Raw genomic sequence first — 20033 nt, forward strand, 5'->3', positions numbered from 1 at the left:
AGAGAGAGAGAGAGAGGTGCTGCATTCCTTTCTGTAAGATAATCTTTGCACTTCCAGTACAGGAAGAAACAAACTAAAGAGACACAATAAGTGACAGTGTGACATTTTCCACCACACACAAACGTAATAAATAATATCTTTAAAAATAAATAAATAAAAATAACTAATAATACAAACAAATACACAGATAAAACTTTTTCACTCTAAATAAAAATGATTAACTATTACTAATAACATATTACCTAAAAATTAATACATAAAATATATACTCTCATCAGTCACTTTATTAGGAACACCTGTACACCTGCTTATTCATGCAGTTATCTAATCAGCCAATCACGTGGCAGCAGCACAGTGCACACAATCATGTAGATATAGCTCCAGAGCTTTACTTAATGTTCACATCGAACATCAGAATGAAGAAAAAGTCTGATCTCTCTGACTTTAACCTAGGATTTTCACACACAACAGTCTCTAGAGTTTACACAGCATGGTGCAAAATACAAAAAACATCCTGTGAGCGGAGATCAGAGGAGAACGTCCAGACTGGTCCGAGCTGCCAGGAAGTCGATAGTAACTCATATAACCAGTCTTTACAACCGTGGTGAGCAGAACAGCATCTGAGAAAACACAACACATCAAACCTCAAAGTGGATGAGCTACAACAGCATAAGGCCACAGCAGGTTCCTCTCCTGTCAGCCAAGAACAAGAGTCTGAGGTGATCACAAGCTGTATTAATCTCTTTAACTTATTTTTAGCTTCGAATGAGGTCCCTTTCCAGAACCTTCAAAGGTCCCTCAGTGGTGGAGAGAACTTCCAACCTCAGTCCGGACCGCAGAATCCGTCACTATCTTCACAAAAATGACTGAAAAAATGACCTCTTCTGTCGTCGTCCCCCATTAAAAAATAAATAAATCTGCACTTATACCTCGTCTCTGCGCACTTTACTCCTCTAGAACTAAATTAAAAATCCTGTATGCTTTCACTACCTGTACTGTTCTCCGCTTGATATGTCACTTTTCTTGTATTTTCTGGTTTGTAAGTTTCCTAAATGAATAAATGTAAATGTAAATGCAATAATATTTTAATATTTACAGGTTAGAATTTACACTAGAAGCTTTAAAAGCAATAATGTAGCAGGGGTGCCAATATTTTAAAGTGTAACTTGAACAATAATGTGTGTGTTATATATTGACTACGTTTACATGGACAGCAGTAATCTAATTATTGACCTTATTCTGAATAAGACAATATTCTAATTAAGGTGTTTACATGAGTCGCTTTTAGAATATTCCTTTCATGTTCCTGTTTTATGTGTTATGGAACATAGATCGATTAACAGCACACGTCATTACATCACCACACCACTCCGTCCGACGTTCCCTCTACAATTTCATGTATAAATGTTAAGATCCCGCCAGCAGATGGCGCTGTGGCGACAACGTGCACGAGCGGCTTGAGAGCGCGCATGTGCACGTGCTTGAAGTGCGCATGGACGCTAAAGCTGTGTCGAGTGTTGCCAGCTGTCGGCAATTAAGAGACTGGTTACTTAAACCCCTCGCATTGCTGTGCACATGGCGCGGCATTAAATTGTTAAAGTGTTCAAGCAAAGCGAAGTGAAGCGAAGCAAAGTGGAGAAAGGACCAATGGTGAACGGACTAATAGAGAAGAAGACGGAATGAATAATGGTGCCAGGTTGTGATGTTGCCATGTTCTGTCTGTTTTCCTGTTCCTTAGTTTATGCCCTGTCATAGTTGAGCATGTTTATGTCCTGCCATAGTTAAGAGTGTGTATGCCCTGCCATAGTTAAGAATGTGTTTATGCCACGCCATAGTTAAGAGTGTTTGTGCTATGCCTCGTTAAGAATGTTTATGCCATGCCAGAGTTAAGAGTGTCGATGTCATGCTCTCATTAAATGAAGTGTTCACGCTTTAGTCAAATGAAGTGTTCATGCTCTAGTTAAATGAAGTGTTCATGCTCTTGTTAAATGAAGCGTTCATGCTCTAATTAAAAGATGTGTTCAGGCCACAGTTAGATGTGTTAATGCCATAATTAGAGGAGTGTTTACTGCCTCAACTTGGCGGCCTCAGCGCTCTAGCCCGAGACCTATGGGGAGGTCTCAGCTCCAGAGCTCCAGCCCGAGGTTAACCTGGCGACCTCTGGGCCCTCGTCTGAGGTCAACTTGGCGGCCTCAGAGCTCCAGCCCGAGGTTAACCTGGTGACCTCTGGGCCCCCGTCTGAGGTTAACTTGGCGGCCTCAGAGCTCCAGCCCGAGGTTAACCTGGCGACCTCTGGGCCCCCGTCTGAGGTCAAGTTGGCAGCCTCAGAGCTCCAGCCCGAGACCTACGGGGAGGTCTCAGCTCCGGAGCTCCAACCCGAGGTTAACCTGGCGACCTCTGGGCCCCCATCTGATGTCAAGTTGGCAGCCTCAGAGCTCCAGCCCGAGACCTACGGGGAGGTCTCAGCTCTGGAGCCCCAGCCCGAGGTTAACCTGGCGACATCGGAGCTCCAGCCAGAGACCCGTGGGGAGGTCTCTGCCACTGAGAAAGCTGTCCCGCTGTCCTGTCCTGCCGAGGAAGCTGTCCCGCTGTCCTGTCCCGCCGAGGAAGCTTCCCTGCTGTCTGTTCTGCCAAGGAAGCTGTCCCACTGTCCTGTCCTGCCAAGAAAGCTGCCTTGCTGTCCTGTCCTGCCGAGGAAGCTGTCCCGCTATCCTGTCCTGCCGAGTCCTGCTGTCAGACCCCGCGGAGGACATCTCTCCAAGCTCCATCCCCACAGAGGACATCTCTCCGAGCTCCAGCCCTGCAGAGGACGTCTTTCCAAGCTCCAGCACCGCAGAGGACATCTCTCTGAGCTCCAATCCCGCTGAGGACATCGCCCAATGTTCCAGTCCCGCTGAGGACGTCACCCAGTGCTCCAGTCCTGCTGAGGACGTCGCCCAGCGTTCCAGTCCTGCTGAGGACATCGCCCAGCGTTCCAGCCCCACAGAGGATGTCTCTCCGAGCTCCAGCCCCACAAAGGATGTCTCTCCGAGCTCCAGCCCTGTAGAGGACGTCTCTCCAAGCTCCAGCCCCGCTGAGGACGTCGCCCAGTGTTCCAGTCCCGCTGAGGACGTCGCCCAGCGCTCCAGTCCTGCTGAGGACATCGCCCAGCGTTCCAGTCCTGCTGAGGATGTCGCCCAGCATTCCAGCCCTGCAGAGGACGTCGCCCAGCATTCCAGCCCTGCAGAGGACGTCTCTCCGAGCTCCAGCCCTGCAGAGGACGTCTCTCCGAGTTCCAGCCCCACAGAGGACGTCTCTCCGAGCTCCAGCCCTGCTGAGGACATCGCCCAGGGTTCCAGTCCCGCTGAGGACATCGCCCAGCTTTCCAGTCCCGCTGAGGACGTCGCCCCGAGCTTCAGTCCCACTGGAGGTGGTGCTCCGCCTGTTTGCTGCCCGGCGGAGGCCGCCCTGTTTTCTGATGCATCAAGAGTCAAATTGCACAGGGGCCCAGGACCCCCGTTGGAGGGGGGTTCTGTTACGATCCCGCTGGCAGATGGCGCTGTGGTGACAACGTGCACGTGCTTGAAGTGTGCATGGACGCTAAAGCTGTGTCAAGTGTTGCCAGCTGTCGGCAATTAAGAGACTGGTTACTTAAATCCTGCTGCGCACATGGCGCGGCATTAAAGTGTTAAAGTGTTAAAGCAAAGTGAAGTAAAGTGGAGAAAGGACTAATGGTGAAAGGACAGAGAAGAAGACGGAATGAACAATGGTGCCAGGTTGTGATGTTGCCATGCTCTGTCTGTTTTCCTGTTCCATAGTTTATGTCCTGTCATAGTTGAGAGTGTGTATGCCCTGCCATAGTTAAGAATGTTTTTATGCCACGCCATAGTTAAGAGTGTTTGTGCTATGCCTCGTTAAGAGTGTTTATGCCATGCCAGAGTTAAGAGTGTCGATGTCATGCTCTCATTAAATGAAGTGTTCACGCTTTAGTCAAATGAAGTGTTCATGCTCTTGTTAAATGAAGCGTTCATGCTCAAGTTAAAAGATGTGTTCAGGCCACAGTTATTAGATGTGTTCATGCCATAATTAGAGGAGTGTTTCTTGCCTCATTTCTAGTTAAAGGAGAACTGTTTAAGTCAGTTAAATGTGGTAGAGTTTCCACACCCTGTTAAGTCTCATGCTCTTTACTTAAGTTTGAGTTTTATGTTTAGACCTGGTTTCCCGCCTCCTTGTGTGTTTAGTTAAGTGGCAAATAAAGACTGCACTCTTGCGCTCCTGTCTCGAGTCCTGTTTCGTAACAATTAACATACAGTTCATCTTCGATATGGTAACGTATACAGTTTTGGGTGTTTTTATTTTTAATTTCACGAAAGCTTCAAGTGCAGTTCATTATTTGTCATGCTATATGTGCAAATACACGATTGTTTGAGGCCGTGGGCTGTGTCTGAAACCACGTATTTGCCTTCTATATAGCAGCTCAAATACATGTATTTCACCTACTATACAGCAGGTAAGTACATGGTTTCGGACACAGCTGTGCTCTCTTGTTTGCCATCAAACAGTTGAGCACTGCCGTGTGTGTACGTGTCCTGTTGCAAAATGCAGTGAAAACTCCCACACAACGTTAATAGTGTGATTAAGCTGTGTACATGTCTATAATGCATGTCGATAATGCGAGTAAAACAGGAATACTCCACATGTCTTAATTTCATTTGTGTTTACTTCAAGTATGACTTTATTCTGATTAAGGTAATTAAAAAGTGCTGTTTACATGCTAGTTTCTTAATCAGCGTATTGTCTTAATCGGGTTAATATCGGATTATTGTTGTCCATGTAAATGTACTGAGTGTTTTGTACTGTAGATCATCACACTACACACACTTAATAACATTTAAAATGTTTATTATGGAATTATAGAACTATATATACATATAACAAACTAAACTGTTATATATATATATATATATATATATATATATATATATATATATATATATATATATATATTGTGTGTATATATAGCAGTCTGTAAGTTAAATGCAATAAAATTTTCACCCTTCAGACAAAATAGGATAAGATTAAAAGTCATTTATAATAACTACATGCAATTTAAGGTGTGGTTTCAAATATGTTAACTCTTTCTTAATATACTTAACTCTTTCAAATAGTTTTTGAAAATGTTAATTTCTAAATGGACAAAGACCATGTCAGATGTATTCACTGTCTCAGGTGCAGCTCAGACTTTACAGTACAACAAATCATCCAAATCAATATTATCTGACAGTAGAGGCTTAGCGGTTAGCATGTTTGCTTCGCAGCTCCAGGGTTTGGAGTGCGAATCCTGACTCTGCCCGGTGTGCCCCGTGCTTTGGGGGCTTCCTCCGGGTACTCCAATTTCCTCCCCCTGTCCAAAGACACAACCCTGATCAGAGGCCAGTATTCTCTCATTTACTTCTTTAACCAGCACTTTTTCAAAATTGTGAAGTGAGGTTGATTGAAATGTCCAAATTGTCCATAGTGAGTGTGTGTGTGTGTGTGTGTGTGTGTGTGTGTGCGCCCTGCAATGGGCTGGCCCCCTGTCCAGGGTGTCCTTGTGCCCCAAGGCTCCCCACGACCCTGTATAGGATAAATGCTACAGATAATGGATGGATGGATGGATGGATGAATTTAAGCCTCATCACAATTCTGAAAAAGCGCTGGTTAAAGATGTAAATGACAAAATACTGGTCTCTGATCAGGGTTGTGTCTCCTCGCTTGTACTGTTTGATCTTCGTGCAGTTTGTGATATATACAGTAGATTATTTCACACAGTTGTGTTTCAACAAAGCCAGATGAGAGACTCCAGTTTAATAAAGTTGAGGAATGTGTAAAGGACACTTAATTCTGACAAAATAAAAATGCTTGTATTACTTCTCTCACTTGATGCTCATGTAGATAATATTACTAGGATAGCCTTCTTTCATCTCAGAAATATTGCTAAGATATGAAATATAACGTCTAGTCCTTACTAGAACCAGAAGATATGACCACATCACCCCTATTTCAGTTTAAAAACTGTCCTTCAGACATCTCAACACTCTTCTTCACAATCTTCTCATACTGAAGGTCCTGTACACATACTCAGTGAAACACCCTACTGTGTCTTTACTCTTCTACTCCTTTATACTTTATTTATTTATAATCCGGTGTCACCCAGATGAGTCACTCTTTTGAGTCTTGTTCCTCCCAAGGTTCCTTCTTTATGCTGTCTGAAGGTACAACATATTTATTAGGGATATAAAACTAAAAGCAGGATACTGGCATCTGCAAAATGCTGCAACTGTAAATGATTGAAAGGACATTAATAAATAAAACATTTCCATCAGCCAGAGTTCATTCGCTGTTTTTTTTTTTTTTTATTGAGATTTATCGAACAAGATCAGAAAAATCCATCCACTATTTATGAAAGATGCGACCGAGCGACTCTACACATGAAGTCAACAAATTTATTAATATGAAGAATTAGCTAAATAAAGCAGAGATGCTAAAATCACCAAGAGATGAACACTTTTAATAAATATTAAATATTGGGTTTATCAAGTTGTCGACTGAATTTGATTAAATCTACTTTATATAATTGCACAATTTTTTTAGCAGTGAGCAAAAAACAAACAAACAAACAAAATTATGACTACTGTTTAATAATAATCGCTAATGCTAATCAGCCGATAAGGTGGAGAAGTGTTTGAGCCCTGAACACTGCTGTAAACTCGAGTCGAAGTGCAAGTTTGGGGCCACACACACACACACACACACACACACACACACAAAGATTAGAGTACATAAAGACTCCATAGTTACATTTAATATGTTGTCACATATTGTGTCTTAAGTTTACTGTACATGATATAAATATAAATATGCAAACCACAAATTATCCACGAATAAAATCACGTTCTATAAATAGATATACAATCATATTTATGTGTTTTTGTGCTTTTATTCACAAGCTTTATAGAAACCGTAAATATCACAGTCATTTACAAAAAGACGTGCGGCATGCGTCACGGATCAATGTTGAAAAGTTAGCAAAAAAAATTCAAGGTCAACTTTAGCACAAAGGAGTTTCAGTTAATAAAATGTTCTCGGAGAGGAAATGACTGTGATTGGCTGGATCAGGTGATCAATCAAAACAAAGCTACTGACATGAGCAGTATTATCTATGGTATGCTGCTAGTTAATAACGTAAATAATGTTAGCAAGCTAAGCTCTGTTCAATAATTGTGATGTTAAAACACTTGCTATCTAAATAACCAACAGAACATTACCATCATTTAACTAAAAATGATTTAAAAATGTTACCCTAAAGTGATCACATTTAGCTAGCATAAAACTAATATCTACTAAAAAGTCATGTAGTAATAAGACAGCTAGCTAATTTCTCTCACTCACCGCTAATCTCGACCATATATTTTGTTCACTAAGTAATTTATTTGCAGTTATACATCAGCAAGCTGATAGTTTGTAATTTTTGTATATTTATTAAGCATTTTTTTCTGCATACATTAAATTTTGATGAATTTAAAAGTATTTAAAATTTTAAAACAACTCAAATACCAATAATGGCTAAATCAGCAAAAACATTCTTACACAAAAAAAAGGAAGTTCTCACGCTGTCTATTTCAGCTAAAAACAACAGCTAATCTGTAAGTCTGTTCCAACGTTCACCAAGAAGAGGTAATGGTTAGCTAGGTTAGCTATGTTAGCTAAGTTAACTAGTACCCTTTTCCAAATGCCAAATTTAGCATGGTCAGGAAACAGAGCTATAGCTGAAAGCTTCACTCGTTTTAACACGGCCACTTAGCAAGTACCTTCTTCGTGGACCTGCTAACATAAAACATTAGCATTAGCAAGTTCTGAATAGCCTAGTTTTAAGCTATTGAGCTTTATACTTTTGATATTCCATAATAATATACCTATAACATTAGTACCTGTAACATTGATATTCCATAATAATATACCTATAACATAGTTTTGTATTGTTGTGTAAAATTTCACACACACACACACACACACACACACACACACACACACAGATATATAAATCCAAAAATCCTATAATTGGCACACATTCATTTTTGTGGAACTCCTAGCATGAAACGCTAAGCATCGTGGTATTTCTCCTGATGGTTCCTGCTCCGAGGGAACATTTCCATGAACTGTAGCTCCTCGGTGCGTTGTTCTGTTATACACTCCCATAAATCGGTAAAAAACTGAATGACGACAGCAGCAGCCTGAACCACAATAAACAGCATGTTTAGGAATAAACACAAGTTTTTTTTTCCTGGTGCCTTTTCACAGGTAAAGCAAATTAAAAGAAAATGAGTAAACAACTTCAGGGGTAACATAATAAACAAAGAAATTATACAGTATTTTCTAAATAACCAATAACACAAATCAGGATTATGATGATCATTAGCATATTGGTGGCAAATCGATTACATCTATAATTAATAAATCAGAAAAATGTGATAAAGAATGTCTAATTAATTAATACCTCAACTAGTGACTGTATTATATATATATATTTAAAAAAAAAAAAAATTAACAGAGATCTTTGTGTTATAACATTCCTAAAAGATGTTATAATAATAATAATAATAATAATAATAATAATAATAATAATAATAATAATAGTTTGTTATTTGATAAACAGCTGTATGCAGGGTAGCACGGCTCACGATTCACTCAGCTATTTTCCTCATTACTTCACTGAATATATAAAAAACACAAATGTGCATAAACATGTTAAATATGTGCTGCATGCTTCATGTAATTATTGAATTAAATGTTCATTATCTGTACATTTGGCGTGGGAGCGTCATAACGTCATTTAATTCACAAACACAACACGCACAAAAAAAACAGCTAACGATATTCACAGCAGTCCGTTTCTTCTACACTTACTACAGAAGATATTTTACCTTTAAATACTATTTTAAATCCTAAATTAAATAAATAAACAAATGGCCATGCGATTTAAATGCAAGTAAAAGCTCCCGAAATCAATAAATACGGAAATAAAATGTCACGACGATACCCGAGGTGAGAACGTTACTGTTTCTCGAAAATAAAAACTTTCTACTCGTTTTATTGCAGATTCACCATCTCGCTTTGGACATTACTCGCTTTCTTTCTATCGCATGTGTTCACGGTAAACATGTTTCAGGGTAAATGGAAATAGTTATGAATATAGCGCCATCACCTGATTTTCTGGAAGAACTGTTTAAGTGTCAGTGTCCATGCAGCACTGTTTTATAAATATATTTCCCCATAATTCAACTACATTTGCCCTCCTGTTGTTTTGTTTTACGATTGTTGATGTTACAACAGAATGAAAGCTTGAAATTTTACTCATCCAAACCTGCTCTGATTGGTTACATTCCCCTTTAAATGGAGAGGAGGCAGGGCTTGACATGCCTTCTAGCTACTTGAAACATCTAAAATTTAGTGTTTTTACATTTTTAATGTCGCGAAAAGCCGCAAATTAACAAGCTAGCTAGGTATTCTTTACTAAGTGTCTGAATACTTCCGATATTTATGTAAATATTTAGATATAAATCTTCAAAACAGCTCAAGCCCCGCCTCCTCCCCATTCCACTGATTGTCTCAAATAAGCAATCGGAATCGTTCCTGCTCTGAGGCGAGGTTTCACTGAGTAAAAGTCCCAAAAACTGAATGGAATGGAAGCTGGAAGTTTTATGTAAATGAGTGAAATGTGAAATGTTAGAATATAGAGTAATCTGGAGAACTGATGCAGTACTTTATTTTTGTAAGAATAAATAAAAAAATAAATAATAGCTGTATTACGTGTACTTTCAGTGCTAGATGATACACTTCATGATAAGATATTAGTATTTAAGAATACAACCCCAATTCAAAAAAAGTTGGGACGCTGTGTAAAATGTACACAAAAACAGAATGCAATGATTTGCAAATCACATAAGTATGTTATTCACAATAGAACATAGAAAATATTGATGCGATATTGATTTACACCCTTGTCCCTTAGATTTCTCCAGATTCTCGGAATCTGTTATGTGCTGTAGATGATGAGATATTCATAGTCTTCGCAATTTTACATTGAGGAACATTATTCTGAAATTGTTCCACAGATTTTTTTCAGTTTTTTGCAGATTGGTGAACCTCTGCCCATCTTTACTTCTGAAAGACTCTGCCTCTCTAAGATCCTCTTTTTATACCCAATCTACTGACCTGTTCCCAATTAACTTCCAGCTGTTTCATTTTACTAACACTTACTTTTCCAGCCTTTTGTTGCCCCGCCCCAACTTTTTTGAGACGTGTTCCGGCCATCAAATTCAAAATGACCTTATTTTTTTTCTTAAAATGGTACATTTCCTCAGTTTAAACATTTGATATGTTTTCTGTGTTCTATTGTGAATAACATACGGGTTTATGAGATTTGCAAATCACTGCATTTTGTTTTAATTTACATTTTACACAGCGTCCCAACTTTTTTTGGAATTGGGGCTGTATATTTTCTAATAATATTAGTTTATTATTCATATATACATATATTAAAATTGAATAGCCTTTTATTAGAGTATTTGGATTTTAAAAACTATACTAGATCAACATTAATGTTACACTTTACAGATAAATCACTATCATTTCCTACTTTAATAAAGTGTTTAATTCATTTAGTGTTCTTTTAACGTTAGGAAACTTTTCATATAACATGGTTTCATTTATTTATTTAAAGTTTGCTATGTTTAACATCCAAACCTAAGTGCTGAATGAAGAGATGATTTGGAGATTAGCGAATTAGCACAAACTTACTGCGACCATATATGATATAATCTCACTTTAAACATAACTTTTTGTTTTTTTACTACTTTTATAAAGAATAATGTAATAATTCTGGACCTGAACTACAGCCTTTAAATATCCATCAAAGCCAGTGGCTCACTGCTAGCATTAGCTCATCTTACGCACAAACATTATCAATCTACTGCTAGCATTATCATAGTTTAAGCATTAGCTTATTCCTAGCATTAACTTTGACTTGTCATTGAGTCACACTGCAGTTCCTTACACTTTATTTATTTATTTGTTTATTCGTTCGTTTGTAATTTGAGTTTATCTGAGGCGTTTTTATTTCTACCCCTACATTCATCACGCTCGTGTTAGTGTGTTAGTGTTTATTGCCCTTCCACGGTAATTCATGAACAATCACAGTTCTTATTCAGCTTTCCTAATGAGTGATAAAATGAGTTCTTTAACGCTGAACACTGGAACACTGCAGGCAGGAAGCGTAAACTTCATCCAGGGGCAACTAAACAGCTCGGGTTAGCATGCACGCTAATATTTCACTTCTTCCTTTCTTTTTGTTGTTGCTAATATTATTTTACAGAGTTTATTAATGAAACAATCCAAAAAGGAATGAAAAAGATTTGTGTTTATCTTTCTGAGAAGCCGTTCAGTCTCTCAATAATCATGGTGTTTTATAATTCAGTGTATTATTTAACGAATAAATAAACTATAACTTACAGAGTTCACACGATTCCCTAATTTCCTGCAAAACATTCCGAGAACAGCATTCCAGTCAAATCCACGGAAAACTAAAATAACCTTTAATGTGTGTGTGATGAAATGTTAAATGTGTGTGTGTGCGTGTGTGTGTGTCTGTGTGTCTGTGTGTGTGTGTGTGTGTGTGTGTGTGTGTGTGTGTGCGTGAGAAAGAGATGATCTCAAGCCTGGATGCTCATGTAAGTGATGGGAAGCAAAGGATTGTGGGTAGTCAGGCAGCTTCCGCGGTGTCCAATCAGCTTGCAGAACAGCAGGACCAGCAGGACAGATCACACTCCAATAACGGCAGCTGTTCAACTCAGCTCAACTAACACACACACACACACACACACACACAAATACACACACACACACACAAACACACATACTTTAAATGTCTAAAAATCAGATTAATAGTCTTTTATAGTAAACTCATCAGTAAGCAATAAAACACATCAGGCTGAAATTGATTATTTTCCTTTAACACCACATCTCCAAATGTTTCATTCCTCTTATACCACAGCGATTGTGTTTTGTGTTGTGTTGTGTATTAATGGCTAGAATGAGCACATTAATATACAGTCCCCTCCGAAACTATTGGAACACAAAGCCAATTCAGTTGTTTTTGCTGTTGACTGAAGACATTTGGGTTTGAGATCAAAACATGAATATGAGAAGAGTTTAGAATTTCAGCTTTTATTTCCTGGTATTTATTTGTAGACGTATGACATAGAACACAGCACATTTTGTATCAGACCACCCAATTTGTAGGCGAGCAAAAATACTGGAACATGTGACTGACATCTTTATTTTTAGCCAGGTGTGTCCTGTTAGATTGATCCTTTAAACAATTAATAGCTCTGAACATCTACTCTTGGTTTTAGCCTTCAGTTTCACCTGTGAAGACTACATTTTTTGTTAAAAAGGATAAACCAACATGGAGATCAGAGAGCTGTATATGGGAGAAAAGCCAGCCATTTTGAAGCTTTGCGAGCAGAAATATAGAGGCCGTACCACAAGATACAAACCACTCATCAGCAGTAAGAATCAGAAAGCCAGATTGGAATTTACAAAGAAATACAGAGATGAGCCACAAAAGTTCTGGAACCAAGATGAACCTCTAGCAAAGTGATGGAAAGGCCAAAGTGTGGAGAAAGAAAGGATCTGCTCATGATCAAGAACATACAAGCTCATCTGTGAAACATGGTGGAGGTAGTGTCATGGCTTGGGCTTGCATGGCTGCTTCTGGAACATTTTCACTAATCTTTATTGATGATGGAACTCATGATGGTAGCAGCAGAATGAATTCAGAAGTTTACAGCAACATTCTGTCTGTAGATTTACAGAAAAATGCATCCAAATGAATCAAGAGGAACTTCATCATGCAGCAAGACAACTATCCAAGTCAATCACCGGACCTTCACCCAACTGAGCAGCATTTCACCTCCTGAAGAGGAGACTGAAGGGAGAAACCCCCGAAACAAACACCTGAAAGAAGCTGCAGTAAAAACCTGGAAAAGCTTCACAGAAGCAGAAACCAACAGTTTGAGGTCAGTGAGTTACAGGATAGATGCAGTTACTGCGAGTAAAAGGGAAATGCAACCAAATATTAAGTGTTATTTTCTTTCATTTACTTCAAGACTGATCTGTTGCTAAACTTTTGCTCACCTAAAAATTGTGTGGTCTGATATGAAAGGTTGTATGTTTTATGGTGTTTTTGGTGTTTTTGGTATGTTTTATGGTGTTTTATGGTGGTGGTAACACGTCTAGGTGTAAATATCAGGAAATAAAAACTGAAATCCTAAACTTTCATCTTATCACCATCTTCTGATCGCAAACCCAGATGTCTTTGGTGTGGAGCACACACACTAATAAACTGGCCTTGTGCTCCAGTAGTTTCAGAGAGGAAAATAAACCTGTGATGTTCAGCTGTACTACTGTCAGAGCTGCTATTACAGAAAATTAATCAACACCTTCTGACTGATCAGAGTTCAGCAGGTCAGGTTAATGGTCAGTGTGTGTGTGTGTGTGTGTGTGTTTTTACTTGGTGATGGTAGAGGGCGCCCCAGAGCGGTGGAAGTGGACGATCTGCCATTTTCCGTCACGTCGGTGCCACACGCGAGATTCCTCGGCCTGAGCGGAGCGCGGCGTCCCGTTAGCATCGATAAACTGCGTGATGCGGATGTAGGCGATGCACGCGGCCTCGTCTCCGATCAGGTGGATGTGAGGGTTCAGGATGGTGGTGTGTACCGGCTTACTGTTCTTAGACCACACTTACACACGCACACACACACAAACACACACACACAGTGTTAATTAGTCGGTCAGAGTTTGTGTAACACTTCATCACAGTGTGACTGCATTTCCATTCACAACTTTTCAATGAATTTCCGAAATAAAAGATGGTGCCGTGATGTGTGAACAAACGTGTGTTTCACATGAAAATCCAAAAGATGACAGGAAAGTGATTAAGGAGAAACACTACAATACCCAATATAACACTGTGTCTGTTTATCACGCGTGGATGGAAAGAAAGTCCGTATTTTGTCCTGCTCAGGTTCACGGTGACGTTCATTAAATTAAGAAAACGTTTCTTCACCTGTTCGAACAGGACGTGATGATATCTGAGATATACAGGAACAGTATGTATACACGGCGCCGAGAGACTCACGTCACTCATGTCTCTTATTATACAAACGTTTCCATCTCCATTATCCATACGATAACGTTTACACTTCAGGAAAGCGGAACATTTTATGTAATATTATTGCAATTAAAATTCATTCATAAAGTTCATTCATTTCTTAATTCTCAATTTCTTTTTATTTCACTTAAAACAGCTGTACAGATGCACACCCTGACACTGAAGAAGCTTAAAGTAAAGACTTACAGTTCTCAAAGTAGAAGCGATGGAAGTCGAGTCCCTCCACCAGATTACCCAACGCTTCAGGCTCGAAGGCCGTTACACTGGGATCACACATCTTCCTATACACACACACACACACACGCACGCACACACACACGCACGTACACACACACACACACACGCACGCGCACACACACACACGCATGCACACACGCACACACACCACAAATACAAGTTCTAACTGTCCAATACTACTCAGTGTTGTGGACCATATGGACATCATGCGACTGAAAGTCTGTATTGGCTGATGAGATATCTCTGTACAAAAAGCATGTATTGATGCTAAAATCAAATTCCAGCACTTTATCCATGTGGGAAAAAATCATCTGCAGTGTGAACAGATTTGAACCACAAAATGTTCCAGCACTAATGAAGAAGAAGAAGAAGAAGAAGAAGAAGAAGAAGAAGATGTAGGTCATGTGACTCACGTGTAACTCTCAAAGTCTCCATTGCTGATGGCCTCAATGAGCTGCTCGGTCACTTTAATGATCTCCTGTTTCCTCACTGACACACACACACACACACACACACACACACACATATTAGTAATTCATCTTCAGGCATAAACCTACAGCACAAAATTATAGACCATAAAGTTCTGTTACAGTTTAGTGACATTATACACACTTAGCTGATCTATAACCTTTAGAGATAACTCAATTGGCTTTCAGGAGATCTAAGGTTCTAGGTTCTATGCAGTGTTTCTCTATCTATCTAACTCTTTTTAGGAAGCTAAGAACCCTTAAAGAACCTTGAACCCTGAGGTACAAGCTCCAAATTATTCCTCGTGATTTTCTTCTTCGTATCTAGAACCTGTCAGAAGTTTAACACTTAGCTTTTGGTCCATCCATCCATCTTCTATACCACTTATCCTTTTCAGGGTCACGGGGAACCTGGAGCCTATCCCAGGGAGCATCGGGCACAAGGCGGGGTACACCCTGGACAGGGTGCCAATCCATCACAGGGCACACAATCACAAACGTGCTAACCACTAAGCCACCGTGCGCCCTTAGCTTTTGGTATTAAGGGAAAAGGTTCTTCAAGGGGTTTTAAGGGTTCATAGGATAATTGAGGGTTCTTAATCTCTAAAAAGAGTTCTACTGACAGAGAAACATCCTTCTGTAGGATTCTACACAGAACCATCTGTCTTTCTGTCTCTCTTTGTCTCGCTCTCTCACTCCGTCTATCCTATCTCTCTTGACACAGCACTCATCTTCAGCCTTCATCCTCCTTTTACTATAACATACATGAAAACTCAAGAAACACACACACACACACACACACAGACACACACACACACACACATGAGCATGCGCCACCTGCTAAGCATTTCCTATTCTCATTGGAGCGAGACACAAAATCCTCCAGAGCTGTGTTTAATTAAATCTTAAGGGAATGAGTGTGTGACGCATCACAGCATCTCCACATCTCCATCACACACACACACACACACACACACACACACACACACTCACACTCACCCCTGGTGTCTTCATCTTCGATAGTGGTGTTTGAGCTCTCTGAAGATTCCTGTAAACACACACACACACACACACACACACACACACACACACACAGGAAAGAGTTTACAACATGAAGAGCCTCATATTTCTGCCTAAGCAAACACTAGAGGCCGCCGCTAGATTTATTTTGTGTGTGTGTGTGTCTGTGTGTGTGTGTGTGTGTGTGAGTGAGTGGCTAAAAACAAAAAAATTTCTATCTATCTATCTATCTTTCTATTGATCTATCTATTTAAGGAAGCTGTACTGTTTTGGACATAATCACAAATAACCACTTAGCTGTTTCTCTCTCTCTCACAGACAGAGACAGACAGACAGACACACACACACACACACACACACACCTTTGCAAATCTTGTTGCATATATATATATATATATATATATATATATATATATATATATATATATATATATATATATATATAACAATGGGAATTGTATTGGTTTTAATGGAACTGTAATGGTCCTTGTGGGTCGCTACTGGTAATTTGTTGCCTTCTACTCCTGACATGTTATGTCGAGTGGATATCGTTAAGGACCAGTAATGTTTATGGTTTTAATGGTTAGCTGATGGTTTGTAATGGTGTTTGTAGTGGAAACCATTAGAATTTCTGTAATGGGTTCTATTGTTTTGGGTTGTTTTTTTTTTGGGGGGGGGGGGGTTCAGCAGAGCAGCGCTGCTTCTAAGAAACACTACACTATACTACACTACCGTTTCAGATCAAACCTTCAACCCTTCAGAGTGTCTTACCTTCACTCCGTCAGTCTTCTTGTTGGCACCACTCTTCCCTCCTGAACGAGAGAGAAAGAAAAAGAGCGAGAGAATGATGAGAAACGGCACAAACGCCCAGAACAGCAGGGCAAAGGGCATGATGAGCAGAACCAGGAAAACTCCAATGAAACAAGTCAGTCACGAAGGTCCAGATCCACGTAGTGAACGACACGGTGGGAGTGAGACTGGTCTGGAGTGTGCACTTCACTCCACTGCTCCTGATTTAGCAACACCTCAGCTAGCATTCCTTCCTGAACGTGTGTATCACCTTTCAGTAACACACCAGCCTCTACTGCTTCACTTCACACACCTCCTGTCTCTCTCTACAGGGTTAAGTGTGTGTGTGTGTGTGTGTGTGTGTGTGTCTCAGGGTGTTTCCCCGGCTGTTCTGTTATTTTAGTCAGCACTTTAACTAATTTTGGACGTGCTGTATACTGATCCTGAAAGCACCAGCCTTGTGACCGTCTTTTCTCTTGATACACTGTGTGTGTGTGTGTGTGTGTGTGTGTGTGTGCATGCGCATGCATGCGTGTGTGTTGTGAAGGCAGAATGTCTCTTGTCTTCGTCTTCAACTTTGTCAGTTTTTACACACCGTCACCTCAATCAATTATTTGATGATGACCTCACTTGCTGTTTTCACATGATGTAACAGCAGTTCCTTCCTCATTTCCTGTTTTAATTGGTTTCATTATGATAGATGTTAATGGACGCTCCACGGATCCCTACTTACTTCATTCCTGTCTTAAAAAGATGGAATAGTGTTCTCCTCCCCACTTCCTGTCCTTTTTAATACTCTTGTTTCAATGTCATTAACAAAAATCGTGAAGATGGCGGATGTGTGTGAGGTCGTGGCTGATGAATCAGTGTATAAACAAATAAATAAATAAATATATTCCAATGCGCTATAAATCGCTCTGTAAAGACAAACAGGAAGGCTGTAAAAGATGAGCGCTCCTGTTTCACACATCCTGATAAAGGTCACTATAATAAGCTTCGTGATGGAATTCCCCAACAGCTGACACACACACACACACACACACACACAGTTGCCTGTGCAACTTTTATAACTTAACAACTTCAGCCAGATGTTTTCAGTAACTGCTGATCAGTCCTGCACAGCGGGTTAGAGGAATGTTAGAGGAATATTGGCCCATCCTGTCTCTACTCAGTGATGTTGGTGAGCTTCTTTGCATGAACTGCTCTTTTTAAGTCCTTCTACCACATATCATACCCTGACATTCTCCTGTAGAAATTGCTGGTAGAATCCACAGGTCCAACAATAATGGCAAGCCGTCCTGGACCTGAGGCAGCAAAGCAGCCCTAAACCATGACACTTCCACCACCATGCTTCACAGATGGGATAATGGTAATGCTAATGAGTCTTTATTGGTCACCATTAGATTACAGCACAGTGAAATTCCATTCATCACACTCCAGCATGTCAGGAAGTTGGGATCAGCTTGCAGGGTCAGCCATGATAGATCAAGAGGGCTTAAGGGCCTTACTCAAGGGCCCAACAGTGGGAGCTTGGCTGCACTGGGGTTTGAACCCCCAACCTTCCGATCAGTAACCCAGAGCCTTAACCGACAAGCCACCACTCGATGAGGTTCTTATTTGGAATGCAGTGTTTGGTTTTCGCCAAACATAACGCTTTTTGTTTAAACCAAATAGTTCTATTTTGGATGCAGCTGTCCACAGAACAGACTTTTGGCTTGTCCACATGGTCTTGAGCAAAGCAGTCAGGCAGCAGTGTTCTTTTTGGAGTGTTATCCTGCCATGCACGCCATTCTTATTCAGAGTTTGCCTCATGGTGGACTCATGAACATTTAAATTACTCAATACCAGAGTGGCTTGTAGGTCCTTAGATGTTACCCTGGGGTTCTTTGTGACTTCCCCTAATACTATTCGCGATGCCCATGGAGTGATTTGTGCTGGATGACCACTCACTGGGAGAGTATCAGTGGTGCTGAATTTTCTCCATGTGTATATCATCTGCTTCACAGTAGATTGATTGAGTCAAACTCTTTAGAAATGGTTTTGTAACCTATTCCAGCCTGATGAGCATCGATAACACTTTTTCTGAAGTCCTCAGGAATCTCCTTTGATCAAGGCATGGCAGAACTCCGAGTCCCACCCCCTCGATTGAAATGACCCCTTTAAATTAACTCATACTCCTAGAGGTTCACGTACTATTTCCAACAAAGATATTTAAACTCGGATCATTTTGCTCGATAGATAAATGTAGAAACTATTGTTTGTTTCATTGGGTTCTCTTTATCTAGTTCTAGGACTTAGATGAAGCTCACATTTCAGGTCAAATAAGAAAATTTTAAAGGGTTTACAAAGTGCACAGAGCGCACTGTATAATACATTACAGAGCGAGCTTCTGACAGATTTCAGCTCCATGCTGACTTTACCCTGGAAAAAACTGTTTTAATGCTTTTACTCCCCCCATCATCTATATTTGACTACATTTTATTTTAAAAAGAGAAGAAAAAAGAATTAACCTGAAACCCGTCTCTCTCTTTCTCTCTCTCTCTCTCTCTCTCTCTCTGCCTCTCTCTCTCTCTCTCATCTGTCTCTCTCTCTCGTCTGTCGCTCTCTCTCTCTCTCTCTCTCTCTCTCTCTCTCTCTCTCTTTGTCTCTCTCTCTCTCTCTCATCTGTCTCTCTCTCTCGTCTGTCGCTCTCTCTCGTCTGTCTCTCTCTCTCTCTCTCTCGTCTGTCTCTCTCTCTCTCATCTGCCTCTCTTTATGGAATAATTTACAGCCAATTCTATTGTATTATATAAAATCTCACTCCTGCACATGGATATAATTAGAAAATCTGCCTCTTAAGGTTCAGAAGTTGACACAAAAGTTATAAAACAGCTGGTTGTGTTATGAAGCAAGTCAGTTGTGTCTCTGTGGATTCATACAGCAGTTATAACCACACCGCCCTGAGATACTCCCACAACTACATGCATCTACAACTCTCTATTTATACACACGCTCACTGATCATCTCTCTATTTATAACTAATCAACACTGTGTGTGTGTGTGTGTGTGTGTGTGTGTGTGTGTTTAAAATGATTTCAGTCACTAAAAGAGTTTCTTAGACAACTTAAAAACAATCCTAAATAATCTCACCTTGACTCTAAATTGTAATTATAATAAAAGTAGAAGGTGGTGTTGATATGGAGCTGTGTTTCAGGTTCTGTAGGTGAAGAATTCACGAATACAAAGCGATCGCACTGAGTGGTACATATGATAAATAAAATTTCTTAATA

The 20033-nt window shown here is 40.1% G+C and overlaps 1 protein-coding gene across 3 annotated transcripts in view; it reads right to left on the bottom strand.

Annotated features, from left to right (window-relative positions):
- Window positions 1–11182: 11182 nt before the first annotated feature.
- Window positions 11183–20033, bottom strand: part of camk2a (calcium/calmodulin-dependent protein kinase II alpha) — a 60498-nt gene continuing 51647 nt past the window's right edge. For 2 of the 3 annotated variants that reach the window (XM_053648453.1, XM_053648452.1), the window contains 6 exons: window positions 16747–16787; window positions 15955–16003; window positions 14902–14977; window positions 14438–14532; window positions 13592–13820; window positions 11183–11875 (listed from right to left, as the gene is read on the bottom strand). In XM_053648453.1, coding sequence (XP_053504428.1) covers window positions 11872–11875; window positions 13592–13820; window positions 14438–14532; window positions 14902–14977; window positions 15955–16003; window positions 16747–16787 — 494 coding nt within the window. In that variant the 3' untranslated portion in view covers window positions 11183–11871. Of the gene's footprint in view, window positions 11876–13587; window positions 13821–14437; window positions 14533–14901; window positions 14978–15954; window positions 16004–16746; window positions 16788–20033 lie in introns of those variants that run through there. The other variant, XM_053648454.1, reaches the window with a different exon arrangement.

Source organism: Ictalurus furcatus, chromosome 18, assembly GCF_023375685.1.
Source record: "Ictalurus furcatus strain D&B chromosome 18, Billie_1.0, whole genome shotgun sequence".
NCBI classification, from domain to species: Eukaryota; Metazoa; Chordata; class Actinopteri; order Siluriformes; family Ictaluridae; genus Ictalurus; species Ictalurus furcatus.